This window comes from Melozone crissalis, unplaced genomic scaffold (assembly GCF_028551555.1).
Source record: "Melozone crissalis strain CALT ecotype California unplaced genomic scaffold, PUWL_Pcris_2 ptg000045l_1, whole genome shotgun sequence".
NCBI classification, from domain to species: Eukaryota; Metazoa; Chordata; class Aves; order Passeriformes; family Passerellidae; genus Melozone; species Melozone crissalis.
In genome coordinates, this window is record NW_026535823.1 from 11,231,036 (window position 1) to 11,255,879 (window position 24,844).

The 24,844-nt window shown below is 38.6% G+C and overlaps 1 protein-coding gene across 2 annotated transcripts in view; it reads right to left on the minus strand.

The window, feature by feature from the left end:
• Positions 1-24,844, minus strand: part of DENND1B (DENN domain containing 1B) — a 147,360-nt gene that overhangs the window by 75,884 nt on the left and 46,632 nt on the right. For both annotated transcript variants that reach the window (XM_054285843.1, XM_054285842.1), the window contains exons 4-5: positions 17,087-17,136; positions 9,074-9,193 (exon numbers count right to left, since the gene is read on the minus strand). In XM_054285843.1, coding sequence (XP_054141818.1) covers positions 9,074-9,193; positions 17,087-17,136 — 170 coding nt within the window. The remainder of the gene's footprint in view (positions 1-9,073; positions 9,194-17,086; positions 17,137-24,844) is intronic.

The window sequence follows — 24,844 nt, forward strand, 5'->3', positions numbered from 1 at the left end:
TAATAAAATATCAGTGTATTTCTCCAGTGCTTATAAAATACTACAATGATTGATCTGACTTGCAATTTTTATAACATCTCTACATACAAATAAAAAGCATCTCAACATTTTCCCCAAAAATTCAATGGCACATCACTGATAGACAGTATAGATAGATGGTTTCTTTATGCTGAACATTTGCATGAAGCTCCATTAATTGCAGATTAACTCATAATAATTAGACTTCTTAGTATTTTCAAAGGCACCAAAAAACCATTTGAAACAGTTTCTAATCTCATTCCCACTATCATTAATTGTTACAGATTTCAGAAGTTATTTCCAGTTTTGAAACTCTACATCTTCCTATACCCAGTGGGCTGACAGGCCGGCTGCTTCCCTGGAGAATGAAAAACAACTTTGGGCAGACCAGGTACCCCCTATTTGACAAGTGGTGAAATGCTGTGCAGTAGCAGAGATGTCACATTATATGTAAGAATACTGGTCTCCCTATAAAGTCATTTCTATTGATAAAATTAACTTCCAAAAATAAAATCATTCACCAGTATGGCAAACACAAACACATTAATACATCTATACTTAAGAGACTTTTAACACAAGTCTGCAGCCCATGAGCACAATACTCTCACTGAGTTAAACAGAATCCAAGACAAATAAGACATAACTGAAGACTACAAGAAAAGAAACTCCAACGCAGCAGTATTAGTTCCAATTTGCCTTCTGTTGACAGAAGTTCTCTTTAAGAGTGATATCATCAATGATCACATGCTACAGAACTTTCCACCATCACTATTTAAGCTATTAAGTCTGTTAAAATAAATAATAACAATAAAAATGTTATGTCTTATTTACAAGCTACACACTTTCACATCTCTGTTAGAATTCTATCACAAACATTACTGAATAGGTAACATTATAGTTAATATTAGTTGTTAGAGATTAGAAGGGGAAGCTGGAAAGGAAATAGTGCCTGAAAGGTTTTCAGAACATTTCATACCTATATATAACCCCACTACAGACTTCATTCTTCAGCGCAGTGTAAATCCACAGACATGCATTTCTTAAAGGCTTTAGCGCACACTGAGGACAGACCTTACATTACAAATGTGTATATTCCAGGAAATAGGCTAACTGCAACTGCAAAAACCTGGTAAGCAGAACCAAAATGTTTTCCCTGATAGGAAAAGGAAAGCTGTCAGGGGAAACCCTGGTAGAGAAGCCATGTAGTACTTTGTGCAGCAAGTCCAGTGAAGGGTTATGTTTTCTTTGTAACACCTCTACTTCTCAGTATGCAGCTGGCAAGGCTTTAGAAACAGGTCCTGATTCTTCGGGAAAAGAAAAAGCACAGCAGAAATCCAAACACAGTTATAATTAATGTATTTTCTAGGAATTTTGCTGTCTTTACAAATGCTTTACCTACTGCCTCCTAAAAAAAGGAAACCAACACCCCCTCCCAAAAAAAAAAAACAAAAACAAGCCAACCAAAAAAAAAAAAAAAAAGACCAAAAAAACCCCACAAAAATCCATCATGAATTTGCTCTTGCCAAGCCAAAGAGACAGAGGCAATGATTTAATGATTTCCTTTAACTCTACCATATAATGTCTTTATCACACTTTACCATACATTGTGCTGGCTATTTATCAAAACAACATCAACCTCTTAATGCTCACAGATGTTTTTGATGCTTGGTATTGCTGACAGTGGTTAAGGTGTGACATTATTACATTTGTTTTTCACTACTCTCTTAATATAATCCTAAAATTTACTTTAGTGCACCTTTGTAAGGCCACTCACGGCTTTCAGGTGTGAACATTCCATGTCCTCATGAAACACCCACCATATCAGCACCTATACATCTGATCTTGGAGCATTCTTTAACCTAGGACTCCTGTTCCGTAATCTTCTCAAATCATGCTCACCTGGTTTTACACATCACTGAAACACAGCACAGAGAGGCAAACAGAATTAATTGTTCGCTGCAGTGTTCAGAGTTTCTGCAAATGTCAAAGCTGTGGAACAACTTCACAGAATTACCCAGAATTACAGCAGGGACTGGAACACTGTCCTAGTATTTTGTCAAAGTCAAGGTACAAGGTGGGTAAAAATTGCAAAGTATTTGTATAACACTGCACACACAAATGGGTAAGACTACCTAAAGGCTTGCCAGTTTCCTGCTATCACCTGTGTTAACAGTATACATGACCCCAGCACATTTTGCTGTAGAATACTCTGAAATCTCATCTGATAATTTATTTTTGATAATGAACATGTATGAACAACATTCTATAAAAATAAATTCTATTTCAATAAAATATTAACCATACTTTTCTATATGCATGATCTCAGCTACCCTATTAGTGAGAAAGAAAAATTAAATGCAATTTTTATGCATTTAAAAAGGTCAAATTAATTATTTGAAATTAATGAACCCTAACAGAAAGCCAAGGGAGATTTGTATTTCATAGAGCAAGTCATGCTGACCAGACTACTTGCATAGAAATTTCTTCCTTTAGCAACACCAGGTAGATGATACACTTCCATGTCTTTGTGCAAATGAACCACTAAGGAAAACATCCTACTTGACCATAGTTTAACAAAGTCAGTTTCCTTTATGAGCTGAAATAATAGTGAAAGAATTGCTTTAAGCCTTATAACCACAGACACAAGGTTAATATCATTTCAATGTGTCTCTTAAACCTGAAAAAATAAGGAAATCAAAATAAGTACTCCATTTCATAATATGGCATGAAACCAGAGGCTGCCAGAACCTGTCCTCTGCTTCTTTTCTACATAATCTTCAGTTCTTCAATAGCACAGCCTAATTGCTAAAGCTTTTGTCAATATTTCTATTTATAACGTGCTTCAACAAAATATTACAAAGATCTACTGGAAAACAACAAAGTTCCCTTTATATTTTTATGTATTTACTAATTGCAATTCATTCAGGATAATCAAGAATTGTTATACCTGTTTTTTCATAAACAGTAAAGAGTGAATTTGCATGTGTGCATACACAATGCATCTCTGCATTCAAAGAAAACACAGGTGTGTTTGTTCATGATAAAGACACCACCAGGTGGTTTTATGCATCCTCAACTCTAAGACCAAGTCCAAGCTCTTTGCAATTTGTTAAATCCCCAAGGCTGTCAAGCAACACTTTTGTCCTCTTTCATCAAAGGCTAATTTTGGAAGCACGTTTGTTAATAATCCGATTAATTGATTTGGACTGCTCTAGTAAACAGATTTATTTGTAGATAAACACTGGATGATGTAGCCTTTACATCTTTATCCAGTATATAATATTGGACAAAGAATTGTGTATGGAATCCTAGAATCCTGTAGGTTGGAAAAGATCTGTAAGACCATTGGATCCAACCAACAACTCAGCATTGCCAAATCTACCACCAAACCACATCCCAAACACCGCATCTACCTGTTTTTTAAAATCCTGTCGGGATGGTGAATCCACCTGGAAGCCTTGTTCCAGTGCTCAACAATCCTTCCCACGAAGAAACTTTTCCTAATATCCAATCTAAACCTCCAGTGGTGCAACTTGAGGCTGTTTCCTCTTGTTCCATGATGTACTACCCAGGAGAGAGCCTGACACCCACTTGCTACCTCCTCTTTTCAAGTGGTTGTAAGGAGCTGTAAGGTCACCCTTGAGCCTCCTTTTCTCCAGGATAAACACCCCCAGCTGCTCCTGGTCAGGCCTGTGCTCCAGACCCTTCTCCAGCTCTGTTACCCTTCTCTGCACTTTCTCCAGCATCTCAATGCCCCTCCTGAAGTGAGTGGCCCAAACCAAACACAGAGTTCAAGGTGCTGCCTTGCCAGTGCTGAGTACAGGGGCCAATCCCTTCCCTGGTCCAGCTGGCCACACTATTCCTGATCCAGGCCAGGATGCCCTTGGCCTTCTTGGCCACCTGTGCCCAGCGGCTCTTGTTCAGCCACTGTCAGCCAGCACTGCCGAGTCCTTTTCCACCAGGCAGCTTTCCAGCCACCCTGCCCCAGCCCATAGCATGGCATGGGGCTGTTGTGACACAAGGACAGTACCCAGCACTTGGCCTTCTTGGCTTGTTTGGCATTTGTTGGTACGACAGCTAAAATCCAGAAGCATTTCAGGTCAAAGGATCTTCTGACCTTGTCCTGTTAACAAATGCTGCAAAATTATTTAGTCTTTGCTACCACAGTAGAACTCATCTTTGTAGAGAAAATTCATCCAGCACACAAATGTCCATCAGCATCTACTTGTTGGGTAACTATTTTTTTTCAAGACAGTACAGAAATGCATTGTCTGAAGCACATAGTATTTAAGTGGCTGAATTTGACAGAGGAGCCCTGTAATATATTACTCCTCCTAATTCAGAACTGGCAAACTAATATGTACACTAATATGTACCTTACACACTAATGTGTACCCTAATGTGTTAAGGTACACACTAATATGTACCTTAACAACAGAAAAAAATCAAAATTAAGGTCCATTACCAGAAAAACCTTACCACCATACCTGTATTCATAAAACTATTTATGAGCAGTCAGTCCATTTCATATTAATTAGCTGTCTTATGAAAACTTCTAAAGGTTATCAATGAAGCCCCTTCACAGTACAGAAAGCAAAGGAAAATCAGGGCTTTAATGATCAATTTTAATGTACTTGGAAGCATAAATTAATTTCAGTTCTTAAACTATGAAACCACTACTGCTTTCTTATTTTTCTTTAATTGTAGCCACTGTCCTTGCATTCCTCAAGTTATCATCAGTAACTGTTAGATAAACAAACATGGAAGACAAACGTAGGACAACATCCAAAAACATACAACAATTTCTCTAAATATTTCTTCCATAATAATGACAAACAATAAAAGCATAAACTATATTAATAGATCTATATTCCCTGATGGAGAATACAGGGGTCTTTATTTAAAAGTATAGCCCTGTCTGTCACAAAAGCAAGAGACCAAGATCCTTCACGGTTAATTAAAAACATACTTAGCATTTTCTCTTAATCCAAACGAGCCACAAGGCAGGAGCTCAGACTTTGAATAAAAGTCACACACAACCCTTGTTGCCATAAGTAGACTTCCACCTCACCGGTGCTTCTACTACAGCTCTGATAAAACTTTTACATTCATGAGTCAAAGGTTAAACAAAGGAGAGGAAATGTTTTCTGTCAAATAGTCAGGTAACCACTAACAGTCCTGAACTATCAGCAGGAATCTAACTTCTAGTAATCAAATAAAACTAAGGAAACTGCCTTTCCGTAGCTAAATGTTTAATGTCTAGGGGCTACTTTTCTGTCTGGAAAATTGACACAAAATGTGTAAAATTGAAACATTCTGCTTCTAAGGGATTTGCCTAAAGGAAGAGTGAAAAAGTTTCAACGTGGTCTGAACTAAAGAACTACAAAGCCTTACCACATAAACCTGTCTTCCTTATTAGAGCATTTCATTTGGAAACGTAGGTGACAATTTTACAGTCATAAAATTAACAAAATCTAAGACTGAGCATTTTAATGATGCATTTTGTGTTCCTCTGCATACCTAAGGTCAACTTCAGAGTCCATCAAGAGTTTCAAATTATTTATACTTTGTACTAAAACCATCCAGGTAATTCAAAATCAATTTCATGTAAACCCAGAAAGTATTATTTGCACTGCAGGCAGCAGTGATACTTAGAAACAAAACCCAGAAGAATTAAGTCTACTATTATTCAAAAGCAGACAATCAAGTTTCTACTGCACCACTTCAAATCTCAACTAGCAAAACTATTACCCAAAAACAGGAAAAGTAAAACTAGGAGAAAAGATCCAGTATAGGATATGAGCTCAACAAGGTATTGTAGAATATGCCTATTGCGTATCCCTTGTCTTACAGGACTGCATTAGCTCAACACACTGTGGAGACAGAGAAGGTGACACAGCAGGATTCACACAGAGAACTTCACGAAGCAGTCATGTAGCTTAGTGAAAAGCTCTAAATTAAATAAAACCTGCAAAAGAATCACACAGCATTTCGGGAGAATAATCCAAGAGTTACTTTCTCATCTTACTGCGGTTTAGCACTTCAAATTTGGCAAATGCAGTCAAGCTCTGCACATTCATTCCAGACAACACAATATCACAATTAAGTTTTTTTCAAACAAAAATGCCTGAGAAAGCTACCTTGGGAAATTTTTATTTCACTTTATAAACACAGAGAGCATTTGAACAATACATTCTGATTTGGAAGAAAATCCTATTTACACAATTTATATACATGTGTACATAAAATGCATTAAAACTCCATAAAACTTATAGAGGAATTTTGCATGTACTAGTATATTTTCTGTTTCAAACTACCCAATTTAAAGCAGGACCATGTGGCTGCAAATTCAGAGATAATTTCCTTTAATTAGTGTTTCAGATGGACAATGAATTATAGAGCGAAGTCTCATAAATCACGATGACTTTAATCTTACATGCAGCTTTGAGTTGCTGGTGTAAAACCTGAGGACAAGCAGCCTTTACTTCAGCTTTCAGTTAAGAATCCCATTCAGCAGTTGAAATTCTATCTCTTTAGAAGCCCTGGCAGAGGTTAACACGTGGCTTGGTACTATCCACAAAGGACACATACAAGGGAAAAGCTGTGTCCTGTTGCCCACTCAAACATCTACAGCATTTCCTTCCAGTCAATTTGACTGGCTTGTTCCTGCTTGTCTTAAAAGATTTTTAGTTACATTTCAGTTATTTATGACAATTCAACTAAGTTTTCTGTATTTAACTATCTCTAATTGTCTTTGTCAAAGCCTCAGTCAGTAATCTTATTACAGTCCTCTTGTCCAAGGGGATACATCCATGTGCACAGGAGAAGGCAGTTTGACATGGCATTCCTGTACACCTGCACCTGTGCGTTTATAGAAAAGTCCATGGCTGTAGTGCACACACTTGTGATGAACAAGTAGTCTGAACTGCCCATACATCAGCCATCATGTGTATACACACAGCAAATATAATTTTATGTGGTTTTGATATATGGACAAAAGCGAGGTTGAACATGCACACACATTCTTCACATATAAAGACAGCATTCTTTTTTTAATCATTATTTTGGTTCATTTAAGAACAATAAGAATGTGCAAAGTAGATAAAATGCCCAAAGAAATCTGCTAAGTGAGTCCTTCTTTCACTTGGTCACTTCTAATGAATCTTGGGATTCAGAGAAAAAGCCAGACCGGCTACTAGAACATATCACATGGAAATAGTGCTGCATTCCTTCCAGCTAAACACAACACAACACAACGCACACATTCTGGAGATAAGCAGAGTACCCAGCCACGAGAACAGTGCTATGAAGCTACTGCTGTTATGCTTTCACCTTAGCCTTGTAAATTTGAAATTGTCACAATAAAAGCAATAAAGGCAATGCTTTGGATACGGTTCAGTGAAAAATTACAGCTTGCCACTTTTCATTTTCCTACTTATTTCTACCAAGTAACAGACCATTGAATAATCTTTAGCTGATGCACGTCTGTGGTGATATGTTAAAAGAAATACCCAGTTTACACCAGCTGAGAATTTACATCCTTGCTTTGCAGCACTCCATGCAGTACTTAAATGCACTTGAGTGTGCATAACTGATTAGATGTTGTTACAGCCACACAAACAATGCAAAAAATTTTGTTTCTAGCTTGATGAGGGAAGAAAAGATTAACTCACAGAAAAGAGCTAAAAGCACACACATATATTTTCACTCTGGGCTTTAATAAGTTATATTAAAAAAAAGGTATCACAGAGAAAATGGCTAAATATTACACATTCCAAAAGCCTAAGACTTAAATCCTTCTGAAGTACTACTAAAGGCATATTTCAAAGATCGCAGAAAGCAAATTAATTTCCAGAATAAAATATTTCCCTTTTGCTACTTTCATTATATGGTAGGGTTTTTTTGTAATTTTTAGAGCAAACATTTCTTTTTAAATTACTTACCAAAAACATTCAGTGTACTGACTCTCAACATTAGTTTGGCATCTGTTTAAAATTTCTTTAAAAACTTGATGTGCTCTTAGCAATAATTTTAAGCACTACTCTACAAGTCTCTATATTGGCTGGTCTTTTTTCCCCTCAGTGTTCATTTTCTGATAATCCCTTTACAAGCTGATGTTGGGTTTTTCTCCCTAATTCACATGGTCTATCCTAGTGACATCGACCACAACTACCCGATTTCCATGTTGCCCAAAAACCTGAGACCTTGCTTTTCTCCATATTCTTCCTACCCTGTTCTCCAAAATTCTCTCTCTCATTTGCTGCCAATGCATTTGGCTCCTCCTCTCTTATGTTTGTCCAGATTCTTGCTTTAAAAGCAATTTAAATTCAATTTTGTTCTTCCTTTTTGCTGCTGAACTAAATATTCCTATTTCCTCTATTGAGCTTGCAGGCTGCTAGGTTCTTAATTGAAGTTGCAAATTTCTCTTTTAATGAGATCACTCTTAATTTAATTACAATGGTTTTAGGACAGCTAAACAAATTGGGGTTTTTTGTTACCAAAACAATTATCTTAAGAGAGAAGAAAGAAAAAGCAGAGAGAGAAACAAACTATTTCTTTGGGGTCACTCTCCCCAACATCAGTATCTTCACTGCAATAAAACAGCATGCTCTTGTGAACTCTCTGGATCTATTGTTTCTTACATTAGATATTGTCTAGGCAGAAAACTTGGAACAGACACCCAAAAATCTCCTTTCCAAGGACAGGAATACAGAATAATGAACTTCATTGCTGAACTGCCAGAGTGCTTGTCAAAGATCTGATTAGAAAGTAAAAATATCCACATAACAGTCCAAGCCTCTAAGGCTGCAATGTATTGTTCTCTGCATTTAAGCAGAGATTTCATGTTATTTGAATAAAATTAAGTTCACAGAAGAATACCATCATATGGGGCTTGAGGCCACTTTTCATGTGAAAGCAATGGTAACACTGCCATAGAAAAGCAACACCCCTGATAGCAAAGCTAAATACATTAGCAGAGAATTTGGAAAAGATAATTTTTTTCTTGTATTTTCCATATTCACTCATTGAGTCAATTTTTATCGTGCCACCTTACCTTAGGATACAGAGGCAGACCTTGCCTCCTGACGTCAAACGGCAGAATCCAAACCTTTGCTTACTTTCAATGTCAGTGAGCACAAAGGTGAAATGCTGTCCTACTTGGTTTTGGGACACCCTGAAAAAACAGATACAGAGCATAAAACCATTAAATCACATAAAACATGAGCATTTAAGTCATTGGTCTTAAGTATTTTCATGCTCAATCCTCACTATAATCATCAATACAATTTTATTGTCTGCTGTTCTTTTCCAGTTCTTACACAATCTTCTACAGCAGAATATCTAAGAGTCTGCCAGTAATGATTAACACCTGCCATTTCTGGTTCAATCTTAGATGACCACGCTGAAAATTAATTCCCAGAAAAGCTAAAAATCATCACAGACCCCAGTCTACCAGTCAGAGAGCACAAATATTTTTTAAATTTATCCCCTGCAATATGGGGCAGGGAGGTTGTTAAGGTTTTGCTGATTGGTTTGGTTTTTTTTTTTTAAATCTCCAGCAGAATAAAACATAGAAAATCTTCACCCTAGGGAAAAAGAAAGCAGCAGTTGATCAAAGGGCAAGAGAAGCTACATAGGACACAGGGATTTTTTACTGTTTCAGACGTGCATGACAAAGGTTTAAAAATTAGCTATCTGGTTACCACTACCCAGCCTGTAGAGTCTCCCACTCTTTTCAGTTTAGTTTAGCCCCTCTTGAACATAAAGTGACTAAGACGAACCAAAAGCCTGTACTGAGCATACAATATTAGAAGATACACTTACTCCAATATAATCACCCATAATTAATGGACTTTTTTCCATTAGGTAATTAAACTCAAATCATTAAAACAAGCACTTTCCTCAGCTGCCTTCAGCAGCCTGAAATGATCTAGTGCTCTCTTTAACCACTGTAAATACTCAATGGCTTGTGCCCAGTCCCTCCCTGCTCAGGTTCTGGGGAGCCGGGATGCTGCACGCTGCACTGACACCACAGAGCCATCAACAACCTGGCCCTACTGCACCCCTGCCACCCCTGTGGTGTCCTCTGCCACCTCTCTGCACTTTGCTCCTACCTGCAGAGAGCAGACTGCCATAGAATGTGCTGTGTGGTTTCAGCACCCCTGTGCACCCCGGGGCTCCCACAGAAACCCAGCAGCAGCCGCTCAGCTGGAGCGCTGGAAATGCTCCAAGCAGTGACCTTGGCTGCCTCTGCTCCCACCCTCTCTCAGCTCAGCCATGTCCCACTCTGAGCCCTGGAGCTTCCAGCAGCCAGGCCTGGCTTCTCCTCACACCATGGAACACCTGGCAGGGTTAGGCTGGAGGCTCTGTGCACAACCATACTAAACCAAATTGGTTTTAGTGTACTGTGTACACCTCTGTCAGGCAAAATGTCTGTACACGGGGCCACTTTAAAAATGAGACATAAATTCTGATATTTTCTAATAAAAATAGCCCAGCCAAGTTATGAGTTCAGCAGGAAGCATTTCTGATGCCACCTCACCATCTCCAAATCACAATCTTCCCTTTTCTTCTTTAAGAGAGGCAACTCCATGTTTGACAGTCAGCGTAAAAGTGGCCCAGCTTGAAAACTGCTTCCCACACAGTTTAGGAAGAGATGTGAGCAGCAAGTCCCAGATTTTTAATTTGAGAAACACTCCAAGGCTAAAACTGAATTTCCACAAGAACCCAAAAATTTGCATTTGGTCCCGTTTGCTTCAAAAGAACAGCTAACAGAAGCCAGTGACCAACCATCCATCTGGACTACATTTTCTGTTCAGTTTAAAATACTGAATTAATTCTGGGTTTCTAATTTGAGAGCTCCACTTAAGATGTGGGGGCAGCAAGTTTGCCTGTTTTTCTACTCCTCTTCAGCAGAATTAAAACTGACTATATGTAAGCCTTACTATGAAAAACAAATGATAATTGGGGATTTCAATTGATAGATGACCACAATGTATAAACCAGATACATAAAACATTCCACAAGTGCTAGCACTACAGTTTTAACACATATATAACATGTTCCATCATGCAGACAAACACTGGCCAAGTGATTTGGGGTTTGTGCCTCTCTGTTTCACTGCAGCACATTCAGCTTGTTCAGAACTCAAGTCTCCCTGCAGCAACAGGCAGCGGCTCCTGACTCTGCTACCTGGACCACAGCATTGATGCCTCTCAAGTTTTCTTAGTATGAAAACCGGCACAAATAAAATGAAATTATCATATAACAGAATTCCCTCAACAAAATGTTATCCAGACTTTTTAGTGGAGCACAAGATTAAGTAGTCCAGCTGCAAAACCTTTCTGCAGAAAGTTGGTCTAGTCAGCTGTTTGAAGGAAGCATGATCTACTCCCTTGAAGGGGAGAGCAGGCACAAATCGTTCCCAACCAGTGCTGACATTCTCCTCACTCTTTCCTCTGCCTTGCTTTTGACTTAGTTTCAACTCTTGCCCTGCATGCTTACTTTTAATGTTAGTTCAATAATAATAAATCACTAATAATGAAGAATGTGTGTAAATACTTATTAACCCTGCAGACTACAATGGGCTCTTTCAAGGTTATTACAGTTCACTATAGAAATAAAAATAGGTTTTCAAATTTTCTGTGTACCTACACAATGCAGAAAAGGCTCTTTAGTACCCATGGAGTAGGTAAAGAGTAATTTTAAAGATTTTTGTTTACACTACAGTCATTGCTTAGGCCTCATTTTAAGGGAGCCTTGAGAGAGTTGATTAAGGCAGGAACAGCATCTCTCCTTCAAACAAAAAGCAGCATATCTAATCACTAAATTTATCCTTTGCTCTCCACAAAAACTGCTCTTCTTCCAGATTATTTTGTTTAGGATAGAGAAGATGTTTGAAATTATATAAAATACCATGTACATGTCCTTGACCAATATAAATAATATACACATTTCTGACTGAAGGTTTTATGGCTGCTACTTAAACCTGAAAGTTTCATACGTATTACAATTCTCAAACTGATAGAGAAAACCAAACCCATCAGTTACCAGTCAGTCATCCTAATTTCCCAAATCAAAGAACAGAATAGAAACTGCTTCAAGCAGGAATTTGAAAACCAGATGTTAAGGTGGTGGTACAAGCTGATGGAGAGACTGGGGAGACAGTAACACCAGGCTGGGCATTCTCCTTCAGCTAACTGCTATCCCCAAATCTAAGCTTCAAGGCCTATTTTCTTCACTTCCATGCCCATTACAGGATCCACAAGCCCAGAGCTCAGGTTCTCTGTGTGGAGAGCTCCTCTGTTCCAACCAAGCTGTCTGATTTGAGCTCTGCCTCCCAATTCAGAAAAAAAAAAAAAAGTAACAGGAGAAAAACTGCAGAAGATATGAAAATGGACAATGCCACCACCAAGTAAGAAAATTCCCACAAATAAAAAGCACAGTTAGCTTATTAATGGGGTTATGTTTTCATAATAACAGAAGCATTTAAAGAAACCACAACTACTGAGTAAAGAGTCTCACTGTGAGTATTCCAGTTGCAACAGAAGCCTGTCTAGAAGCTCTGTCTCAGGGCCCTGGCCATCACACCTGGCCAAAGGTGTATGGGAGCACACAGCAGCTCCCTCAGCATTCCAGGTTTCCTCTCAGACAAGTTCACTTCTGCACACCCATGGAAACCAAACAACCCCTGTGTGAAATCAATAAGTACACTCCTCACAGCACACACTGCAGCCTGTCCTCACACTTGTCTCACACACACACATTCACTGTTACACAAACGTGCCATAATACAGTGAGACACAAGATGAAAAGAACTCAGTTGTGTGTAACTGCTGCTACATTTTTGAGTTTGCAATCCCCCTTGCAAACTGATTGCAGTGCCTGAAGGGTACAAGAAATGCTACAGTTCATTTATCTTCACCCGCACAGCTTGAAATACTTTCTTGATTATTTACTTTTCATTCTCAACTATTTACTCTGAAGGCAACATTTTTGTGTAAGATATCTTATAACTGCCTTTCACAAGATCTGCAAATTCAATGATTTCAAGGCATCATTTTGCACTTCTCTTATCATAGCTGTGTTTCTGCACAGACTTTTACCACAAATACCAACAGAAACGGCATCAGCCAGGAACAGGAGAGTGACAGTGATGTCATTCCTGCTATCATTACTCACTCACCCTAAAACATTATGAGTTAAATAACCTGCATGGTAATTCCCACACTCGAGTGACATTCTGCTGGTAAGGAGAAACCCCCTACAGCGGCAGCACCATTGATTATCCTCCAAAATCCAACACTTGCCCGTGACTGGGTGAGCACCATGGGGAAATTAATGTGGTACACATCACTGTCTCCATGCTGGTCCTACAGGCAGTTCCCAAAAGAGTATCTAAAAGAGGCTTGTGTGCTGCACATTCAGCAGGAGAAATGCATCCTGAAAGGGAAAAGACTGAGGAATGAAAGGAGCAAGGGAAGTACTTATGGTGGAGAGAAATGGCAGAGGCTCAAAGTACAGATAAAAATGAGGGGTCAAGCAGTGACATAGCACAACTTCAGGCTGAACATGAAATGCTCCAAAAGGAACAAGGGAAGTTGCATCCTCACCAGTCATCACCCAGTTACACAACTGATGGATGTGGAGACTGGCATATGGACTCTGCAAAGTCACACCTGAGCTCTGGGTTGAGAGGGAAAATACAAAAGGCTGCTGGAGAAAGAAAAGTGAAGCAAACCATGCCGGATTTGCACCAAGGACTCAAGCAACAAGAGAGAACAAAATGCTTTTGTCTGAAGCATTAATATTGCTTCAGCAAACATTGAAAGGAAATAAAAATCTCTGTCCTCAAATGTTAAATCTTCCTAGACCATATAAAAATAAATAAATGGAGTACCAAAGAAAAGGATCTTTCTTTGTAAATACATACATGCAAACTGCTAGAATATTATATACTTGTGCCATTATTAAATAGAAAATAATTTATTCACAGAAAGAGACATAGGTACTTGGAGCAAATGCTAAAGAACTTCTATGATGCAATTAATTTCTTAATCTCTTTAAAATAAAATGTCAGTCATAACTAGAAGTAACATTTTACATGTTTGTTTTCAATAAAAAAATTTATATAAAGCTCAAAGTTTAAGTCATGGTCAAAGAATTTTTTTTACACCATTGTGCCTCTTTTGGCTTGACTTTCAGTTTCAATTTAATGGGAGTTTCCTTTAGATTTTTAATTACCACTCACAGTATGTACTTTTGATAATTAGTGTGAGTAGTGTACAGTTATTTATAACATCTGCATAAGGTATGCCCGGTGAGATGATGCAAGCAGCATCAAACAGTGAGAACTAAATCTGGATCTCTATGATCATTGCAGCAAAGTAGAAAAAAGAAAATCCAATAGATGATCTCATTTCTTTTTCAATTCCTTAAGTAATTAATACAGGCGACTTGAAAGAAAATGGGTGACAGCGATCTTACTACTGCTGCTTTAACTTTCCTTTCTCCATAATTTGAAGAACACAGATTTTCTACTTTATTTAGTTTTACTTAGCTGGATAAGAGAATTAACACTCCATTATCTATAACTCTGCTGTGTAGTAGAAACCCAGAAGGAATCCATGTAACAGTCACATTTTTTAAGTAACTATCAGAATCACTGGAAGTCACTACTTTTGCACTAGTAATTTCTAGCTCTTAATAGGCTCAGACAATGCTTGAAGTATTTAATATTCATAAATATACATATCCTATATATATGTATATAAATATTTATCTATTACAGGTTGAGAAGCTATGCTCTCTGCAGTACAATACGCTCAATGAACGAAATAGATATTTTCTATTTCAGTTCAAATGTTTCTGTACGGAAATGGTCATTGAAAATGCCTGTAAAACACCTGGGAGTATTAGGTGCACCATCTATCGTGATCCTATATACAAGGGGAAAACTATATATACATATATACATTGATCAGACAAGGGAAAGCATATGTATGGCTAGACAAACACTAAAATGATTGTAACATCTTAAATCTCCAGTAGAAAAAAGCCCTATAAAAAGGAACTTCAGCAGCGTTTTTTCGATCCTTTTCTTTATCACTCCACATGTCAAAATAAAAATCATTAAACTGAGAAAGCAGAAGACAACTAGTTACGTTTAAAACAATTGGTAAGGTGTGTCTACACTACAGAAAACACCGGAGCTGAGTATGAAATGGCAAACACATCATGCAGCCAGTAAGTTGTTCACACAAACAACTCGCCAGCAACAGCTCCACTTTCCTGAACGAGCTTCCAGCATATCTGTCCTTTGCTCCACAATAGATCTGCTGCTCCTCATCCATGCTGTTGCACTCCCATGATCCCAGCTGCCTTTGGTTCTCCCTGCAATCCCTCTGAACTCGGCTCCAGCTCCGCAGGGAGCGGGGCACTGCCTGAGCAGGCTGCAGGCCAGACTGAGCAGCCCCACTCACTCCTCCCAGCACAACCCCAGCTTCCAGCAACCTCCACTCCTGGCCAGCTGACAAGTTTTATGAAATTTGTAGAAATTTTGCACTTTTGAGAATGCTGCTTTACAGTCAAGCATGAAGCCAACAGTCAAAAAGCATTTCCGGGGAGAGGGCACAGGGGGGCTTAACAAACAACAAACTTGCTTTCACTTTTTCCTTTTTGTCCCCTTTATCTTTGCTTTTTACCCCCGCATATAATCAGCAAAAATACATACTTAGCTATGCTAGAAATTCAAGTATTCCCACAGTTTATTAAGTTCATTCTCTTCATACCAGCAGATAAGTGTCTTCTGAATGGTTCAAGAGAAATAGTTACAGTAAGACAACTTATTTGAAAATAATTACTCACTGCCACTGATTATCTTCTTGCCACTGGATGGCAGCAACAGAACCTCACCTTTTTCTGTTATCCTCAAATTTTATTTCCATTATTCATCTTCATTACCAATTTTAAACAGAATTCTGTACATATCTTAAGCATATTAAAGACTTTAATGCTTTAAAGCCAACCACTGACAACCATATTACTTAAGTCATTAAAACAGCTTAAAGGACAGTGAGCTTAGCCAGTTCAAAACCCAAACAGCTTAATTAAATTCAGCTATAAAAGACTAAATAAGCCTAGTTTACTTCAGGAAAGTTGTGTTTATAAAGATCGTTATTTTGCCAGTGTGTTTTGCTGCAAAGACACTCTTCTTTCCTCTCTGCACACATCAGCTTTTCCTCTACTGACAGCAGCTTCTTGCATCTGATAGATGCTTCTCATGTCCAACTCACCATCTACAACTGATGCTCATGGTGCTCTGAAATTGGCTCAGCCTGCACATTACCTGGGTGTATCTTTCATTAATTATGCAAATCAAGCTTTTAATTCAATCTTTGCCAATTCAGACAATACAGGTTTTCCAAACCAAGTGAGTTCAATCTATTAAATAAATTACCATTAATCATTTTGACAAGACCAAATAAATATTTTCATTAATAAAAACATTTTATATGAACAATTTAAATGACTGGCAGCATTATATGAAAACCAGACTATAACTGATACCAGAAAGGTAAGGACTAATTAATTATAAATAATGGTCTGGATTCTTTTCTGAGAAAAATCAATTGCATATTCAACTACTTCCATGTAATTAAAGTCTTAATTTCTTTGAACTCAAACAACACATTTTCTGTACTGCTCAGTGAGTTTTTATATCCTGGTGCACTGTAACATTTTTAATGAAGCTGCTTACAGGAAACTGTATTACATCCTTATACTAACACAGATGGTGCTCACAATTACAGTGTACAAAACTGAGAGTTGGAATGCAGCTCCACCTGAACAGATATATTCCTAAAATTCTGTAAGGATTACATTTTGCTGTGATAGTTTCCTACTAGTGACTTCATACTTACTTGAACAAAGGGTACGTTTTCTCTTCTGCAGGTGCAAGCTTAGGGAATACATTACATTTGCCTTTTCTTTAAATCTTTGCTTGCAATTATGCTAAAAATAATTTTCTATAAAATATCTTTAAATAAATGATAACTGTAGCACATACCTTTCAATGTCAAAAGGAAAGCAGAACTTTGGAACGCTGTTCAGCACTTCCTGAAAATACAAGCAAAAGAAATTAAGTTAGGGGTTTTTTGAAAAGGCTTTTGAAAGGTTTGCTTTTAAAAAAAATGGCCAAAAATACTCATAACAAATAATAAGTTCAAGGAATATATGATTAGAAAAAGTACAGCACACGTTCCAGGACTGAAATAATTGATTATTAAAAAGGAATTAGGTTTGTGCTTTGGCAGATTGCAAAGACAATGCCATAGAAGCCCCAGGAGGGAAAGGCCTGGCCTGAAGGGTATTAACACCCTTCACATCCCCGCTGGGATTCCCTTCAACAAGGCCATATGGATTTTACAAGAAGCACCACACCATATGGGTAAGCCACGTCTGCTGCTACTTGTACCACAGACTAGCCACAGGGACTTCTGACAGATCCTGGCTCAAAAATACAAATGTTGTTTCAATTAAAATGCAGGCAGAGAAAAGGGAATGAAGTTGGCAGCAGAATGAATTACAGAGAGGTATAACAACTCTATACATGTTCCATAGTCAAATGCTGAAAGTGATGGAAATCGCCTACTGGTCCAAAGCAGAAATTTATATGATTAACCCTTTGGGTCTTACAAGCAAGCTTTGCTATCAATAAAGGAAAGGGGGTGGGGGAGAGCAAAATCCACCAGATCTACATTCATACCACAGTATGAAAGGATAATGTCTCTCTCTCGTGCAGAATTTTATTTAAGAAGCTGTTTAGTGGCAAATAAAATGTGTTAATTAAAATATAAAAATGCTCTCAAACTAGTCAACGTTTTTCTTTTAAAAAAAAGTGAATTACCAGATCATTTAGCAGCAAATATTAAACAACGACTTTACAAGATCCTAGAAAATAGGTTTTATTTCCCTGCTCCCAGCTGGGAAAACAAACCCCCTGTGAAATACTTCAGCAAGAAGAGACAGTTGACATCCATGCAGTTGGACAAAGCTGCAGAATTCCTTTTTTGTAGCAGCCCAACAGACCTGTATTTCTGTATACAAGAGCTGGCCTGCAAGGTTTGTTTTCAGAAAAGAGCACATGGATTACAAATTTCCAGGGCTGCACAAGAGGGCTTAAGAAGCTGATTTAGGGTGTTAGCACTGCAGCCTGAACACCCTGTTTACTGCAAGTTGGACAGCCAACTCCCATTAGGGGAAATTCTGCATTTAATTCATACACACTACAATGACCACTTACTTCAAACACTCACCAGGCTCAGTGGATAGTGTAAAATACAAAGAGCCCACACAAGTTAATTAGCAAGAAAGGAAGAGATCAGGAAAAAGACACCTGTGACTACAACATGCGTACGTTAGCTCCAACACTGTAAGTGTATATGATGTGCCTCAGTAAATCTTCATGTGATACTAAATCAGGAAGTCAATGTTTTTAGAATTTCCAAGTCATACAAGAGATTTCAAGAAATCTTTAGAACTTTTTCTTGGTTGGCACAGTGCACAAAAGCCACAGATGTGTTTTGGGAAAGGTTATGAACTCCATTAAAAACAACAGTAGTACATAGAATACTCTTCAAAAGGAACTGCTCAAGTACCATCCTACCTGCTCTGAGTGCCCACTGCAGAAGGGTGAGAAGTAAAATATAAACAGGACAGGTAAGCATTTGATTTCTGCAGTCAGGAACAAGCACGCACAATGCGAGTAGTAACAATAAAAAACTCTAACAAAAGAGAGCAAGCAGAACAGGCTAATCAAAACTTCTAACTCAGAAATTTCCTAAACATTTACAAACAGTCTTTCACTTCAGGCTCATAAAGCTTGTTCCAAAGAAATAGTATTTAATTCTTCTTCTAAATCTGCACCTATTCTCACACTATAGGAAGTAATTTTTCTCCTCACTAACAAGGATTTTAATTGCTGCCTGGTGAGCTTAGCACTGACTCAGAATTGGGTATGGAAATGTATTCATTTATGTTCCCCATTGTATCATCTCAGAATAAATTATCACGAGAGGAAAAGAAAACAAAAACAAAAAAACCGAAGGTATTAGCTCAATATTTTGACTGAAGAACCTGGAAATTACGGGTGTGTTTTGCAGCGGGGCCCGGGCCGAGCACAGGCCAGGGCTCCCCCGGCGCCGCCCGGCCCTCCCCAGGCGGCCACGCACGCTCAACTTCTGCGGAGCGGCCTCCGCTCGCTTCCCAACTGGCAGGAGCATCCCTCGGGGGACAAGTCTTTAAACCTCCGCTCTCTTTAAAATTCAACCAGCCAGCAGGTCTATAGACTGGTGTATAAACAGTATAGACACACACACACAAAAAAAAAAAAAAAAAAAAAAAAAAAATCCTCTCCCAGCTTATGTCAGTGACAAAGCAGCTCAGCAGTTGACTGCTTCTCCCCTGACAGCATAAGCCGGGTTTACACAGATCAATAGATGGAAGTCCTACCTAGCTTCCAGGGCTCCGTCTTCTCTCTTAATTACAGGTGCTAGTCAGAATTTTCAAATGGAAAAAATGAAGCCCCCAAGGTGCTTCTAGATGATTTTAAAATGTAAATGATATTATACAGACACATTTGTGTACATATTTGTGTACAATTACAACTGGTACTCGCAGCAATCTCTCTATTGGATAAAACTGGAGCTCTGTCTCCTAACGGGTCATCATTTTCAAGGCTCCCTAACCAGCCAGGACTTCCTCCTGAGTCAATATTTACACTCTCAGAAAAAGAATAACGTTATTTGTTGTCTTTTATATTCACAACCTGATAAAATTGTATAAAAATTGATAAATGTATTTATTTCTGAAGGCAAAAGGTTGTACAGGTCTTCAAAAAGCAAAATAGTTTGATTCACGTGTCCCAGGATTATTTCCTCCTCTGGCTCTCACAGAATTAGCGCTTTCAGAAATGGTCCTTGTGTCACAAACAAGGTGTGTACAGGGGGAAGATGATAATGATGCAAAAGAAAAAAATTAAAACCCACACAAGTAAAATTATCTATTTGCTTTTAAACACCGACTAAATATCTACAGGTGCATAAAAATTGTGTTTAATTGCTAAGTTAAAGGATAACTATCTCATTCTTAATGCAAACTCCAAAAGAAAGAAGAAAATCATAAAAATAATATCATGTGAACTGTGACGTGCTGCTTCCCTTGAAAAAAGCTTAAACAAAGCCAGAAATTTACAAAAATACTTGCTTTATACCTACAGCACAGCAGCAGAACCCTGCACTCTCACAGGCTCATGGGGCAATGGTTTATTAATTCACCCTCATCAGCTGCACTGTCCAACTCCAGCCTGGCCTGGTCATGCTCACTGGCTCTACAGTGGAAGGATATTACAGAAGCCTCAAAGGTAGGAACTATTTAGTGTTCCTTGCTTGTTTTGGTACCCACTCAGCTAATTCTGTGCATCACCATTTTATAAAACAATGCAAACAACAGTAGTAGAAGATGCTTCTAAATTCATACATGCCAGCTTTGTGGGAAGAAAGGTTCTGATAACTTCATAGTCTGGAAAGAAACATGGTCAGTAATTAACTGACCAGTTGAGACACTTTTGTCTTCGGATATATCAGATTTTCCTCTAGATCTAAAGACAAATTATGAAGAATTTCCTGAAACTGTTCTACATAAAAATTAATACCTCATAGTAATACTAATTGTCTTGCTATTCATATCCACAGGGCAGTCCCACAAAAGTCCTGTGCACATCTCACGATTTCATTTGCAGTGTGACACCACAGGATGAGTGTAACACAACTGTGTGATGTGGGAGTCTCAGTGTGGGTGGCAAAACACAGAACCCTAGATGTGCTCTCTAAGCTCTATCTGCTGCAATACTTCTATTCACAGAAGATAGATAAGAAAATTCGTGCAATTGCAGCTCCCTAAAAATAGACCTGGTCTTTCCAGTTAACAATTTTCAGACTAACTTGCAGATAGTGCTGTGGTTTTTGACAGTTCTTTCTATGTCAATACAGCTGCCACGTAACACTTCATACATCCCTGACAAACATGCAAAGAGGAAGGAGATTCTGGACCACGTAGCAGAAGTTGTCACTAATGGATTGAAGCAAGATTAAAATTCCACTAAACTGAGCTACGTGTACATTTCTACAACCACAGATTGTTTTGACCCACAGAACAAATTCCACTCCACTGCTGAGAACAATTTTTGATCCTCTTTTAGTTGGCTAACATGTAAACCACAACTGGAAAGGCCCTACAGCCTAATGACTGACATTCAGAGCAATCATGTTGCTCGTAATACTTAAGCACAGAGCCCTTTAGAATACTTGCTCTTCAAAAGGTGCTTGCATCACTCAGAAGCTTATTCAGAGAAATACCCATTGTGTAAAATGATTAAGAAGCTGAATACCTGCAAAGGAGGATGAGATCACTTACAGAATTTCAGCTAGATTTAATTTCTCTTGTTCCTGCTTCCACCTGGCCACCATTCAATTACATGCTTCAGGAGGAGATGCCAGACAGGCAGCTGAAGATTTTTAGTAGCTTTGTCTGGTAACTTTGTGCTCTACACAGCAACAAGGGCACAGGTAAGGGCACAGATAGATGAGGCAGCAGGACAGGAAGACTTTAGACAACAAGGTAATAGGATGAGCTTGAGATCTTAGAGAAGCAAAATCACACCAACTACTCTCGTAGAGATGGCAGTGGAGGCCCCAAGGTCAGCTGTACCTGTGACTGAACTTGGAGGTGATTGTTGCAGCATCACTTAGAACCAACACCATGTTAAATACACACAAAAAAGGAATGAAAAAAACCCTAAGGACTGGAAGAGTGAAGGACCAGGATGTGGTGCACTCCAGCTGGAGATATGCTACAGAATGTTCTTGCCCTGTAGAGCAGACTAAGCTGCTGTCCCAGGCAGTACCCTTTTTACTGCTCTCACAGCAGCTTTCAAAGGCACTCCACAAGAAGGAAAGCTAATCCTGCACAATTAATCTCACTGTCCTACAAGACTGAGGCATAAGACTTTCTAAACTACCACAGAGAAAGTTTTAAAATTCAGAGATTTTACTAAATTATAAATTCTTGGAGTCTCTACTTGCCTATTTGCTCCTGAATCTCATTACATAACCAGACAAAAATAAAGCCTATTTCAGACAGGTATGTCCAGTATAGCATACAGGGACTCAATTAAAATAACGAGCTCAGTTACAAATAAAACCAACATGAGGTTCAGCACAGGTTAATTTTCCTGCTTAAAGAAAAACCCCTTCAAATTTCCTGGAACTCATAATAAAAACATAAAAATTGACAAGGCTCTTCTTTCCCTTTCTAAGGGGAAAGAAAGTTCCCCTTAGAATAAGTTTAGATTCAAATGTTACTATCCACCTCTACTATTGGCAAGGCAAACAAAAACAAGATAAATACTACTTCACCACAAATCTCTAGCATGCATGTAATATTAGTATTCCATGTAGCAAAAAAATAGTTTTCCCACAATTCCCTGGCTCATGTCAGGGAGATCATCATTCCCTAGGCAGTATCAGAGTTGGGAAGAACAGGAAATATGTCTTTCCATCTCCACTCTTGAGATTACTATGTGAGCAACGTTTAATTTTTAAGGTGGTAGAGTATTTACTATCTTTGAGAAAATTAATTACATTTTGCAAAAAAAAAAAAAAAAAAGGAAAAAGAGGGGGCACCACTGCATGGCACACAACTTTCTTTCACCATGCAGCAGGTGAAAAGTGGCAGTTTATTAATAAATACTTTCCATGTCTAACACTATCTGGGAACTCAACAGAGAAGTTCCCTTAACTAGAATCATAGGAGACATCATTTTCTAAACCCAAATATGTAAGTCTCTGAAGGTCAGGTTAAAATCCCCAAGCCATCCAGCTAAAGGGGCAGCAATATTTGTTTCACTGAAGACCTTTTCAGATCTCAGATCTCTCCCTTCTCACAACAGCAGTTAAGAAGCAAGTCTGGCAACAGTGCTGAGAACCTCCTGCACATCCTGTTCAGATGCTGTTTCACCACTTGTGAAAAAATAATTACTGTCAAAGAAATCACAAATAGAAAAACTGGTTCATAATTATTTGTTTTACCTGTTGTTTTTTCATTCCGCCTTTGAATATTCTGACAGCAAGGGACAGAACTGAGCCTATTTGCAATAAACCCAACTCTACCTATTCAATATATTACTTTAAAGTCAAGATTGCAGTCTCAGAAATGTCTGCAAAACAGTATCAAAGAATACCACGAGTACAGTGTAGCTGACACTCTGGTCAAAAGGCTCCTATCTGCAAGTTTTCCTTCTCAGCCACCAAGAAAGGCAATTTATAAAAGGAAAATGAACTATAAAAGAACATTACAGATAATGACTATCTGCATTAACATGAAAATGAAATATGCTTAAAAAATCATAACATTTCAAGCATTTAAGTAGACAAACTCTACTCCTGATGCAATTTGATACATTTCAAATAGATTTTAATTCCAAGCATATTTTGTTCCAAATATATTCCAAGTATTTTTCCTTCACTAAGTACTGCATTAGTTACTTAAAAGACAAGTCCAGAAACAAAGAGTGTCTGTAAATAGTAGGATGCCATTCCTTGTCTACAAAGCTTTTAGTGAACAACTGGCCTGCCCAGTAAATACCTAGTACTGTGTACACAGAGAGGTCAGCACCAGCCCTGCAGACTGGTCCTGCTCAGGCTGGGCGTGAAACAGTTTTGTAAGCACCAGGAGATGCTCTTCCAGAATCACAACTTCCCACTGGTTATTCCACAAAATGACTGCACAGCACAGGCCGATGAAGAAATCCCGATTTCACTGGCAATTCAGAAATTCAGTAGTCAGAAATCTGAGCATCGGGTAAATTAAGTAACAACCTGAGCACCATGCCGAGAGAAAGCATCTGTAGCAGAGAGTGATTCATGCAGACAAACAAGGTGAGGCAGTCCAAAAGCCAAACCCTTGTCTGGGCTCATCCGTGCCTAAATGTGCAGCCCTGTGGGACAATGCTGGCTCCCATGGCTGGGTCAGCAGCAGGGGAAGTCAGGGAACCACACACCACCTTGTACAGGGTACTGAAACCAATGACATGTGGGGGCTGACTTGCTTGTCTCTGACAACACTCTACAGCCAAAAGAAAAGGAACCGAGAAAGGAAATCAGCTTCTAAGGAACCTGCTAGAATTGTAATTCCTTAAATAAAATTATTTGTGACATTTTTATAAAGGAAACACTTATTTCTTCTTTTACACTCAGCAGAGGTTACATTCTAAGCTTCATCATAATGCAGCTCAGTAAGAATTCCTTGCAGTAATAGTTTTTCAGTACTAAATTGAGATATTATCAAGTGTGTTGAAAAACAGAAGGAAAATGAAACAACTACAGACCAAAGAGGGAAAGGGAAGAAGGAAACAAGCATAAATTTAAAGTGTTAACTTGCCCCTAGTGTTACCCAATGCAGACAGATGATTATCCCAAAAAATAAAGTGCAGCGGACATACAACTGGGTGTCTTTTTCCCTAGAAGATATGCAGTGTACACTCACTTTACCTACAGCTGAGCCTGTCCAGGCCTTCTGGCTCCCTGCTCAAAGCCTCTGGCAGCTTTATTGCCAGCAGTTACTGTGCAACAATTGCAGGCTGGTGCTGCTGCACGTGAGCATCAGTCAGCCACCTCAGCACTCTGACAATCAGCTGAGCTCCGACCTCTGATACAGCATAAGCCAACTCTGAACAGCTAAGACAGGAGGGAGGCAGCTTTCACCAGCA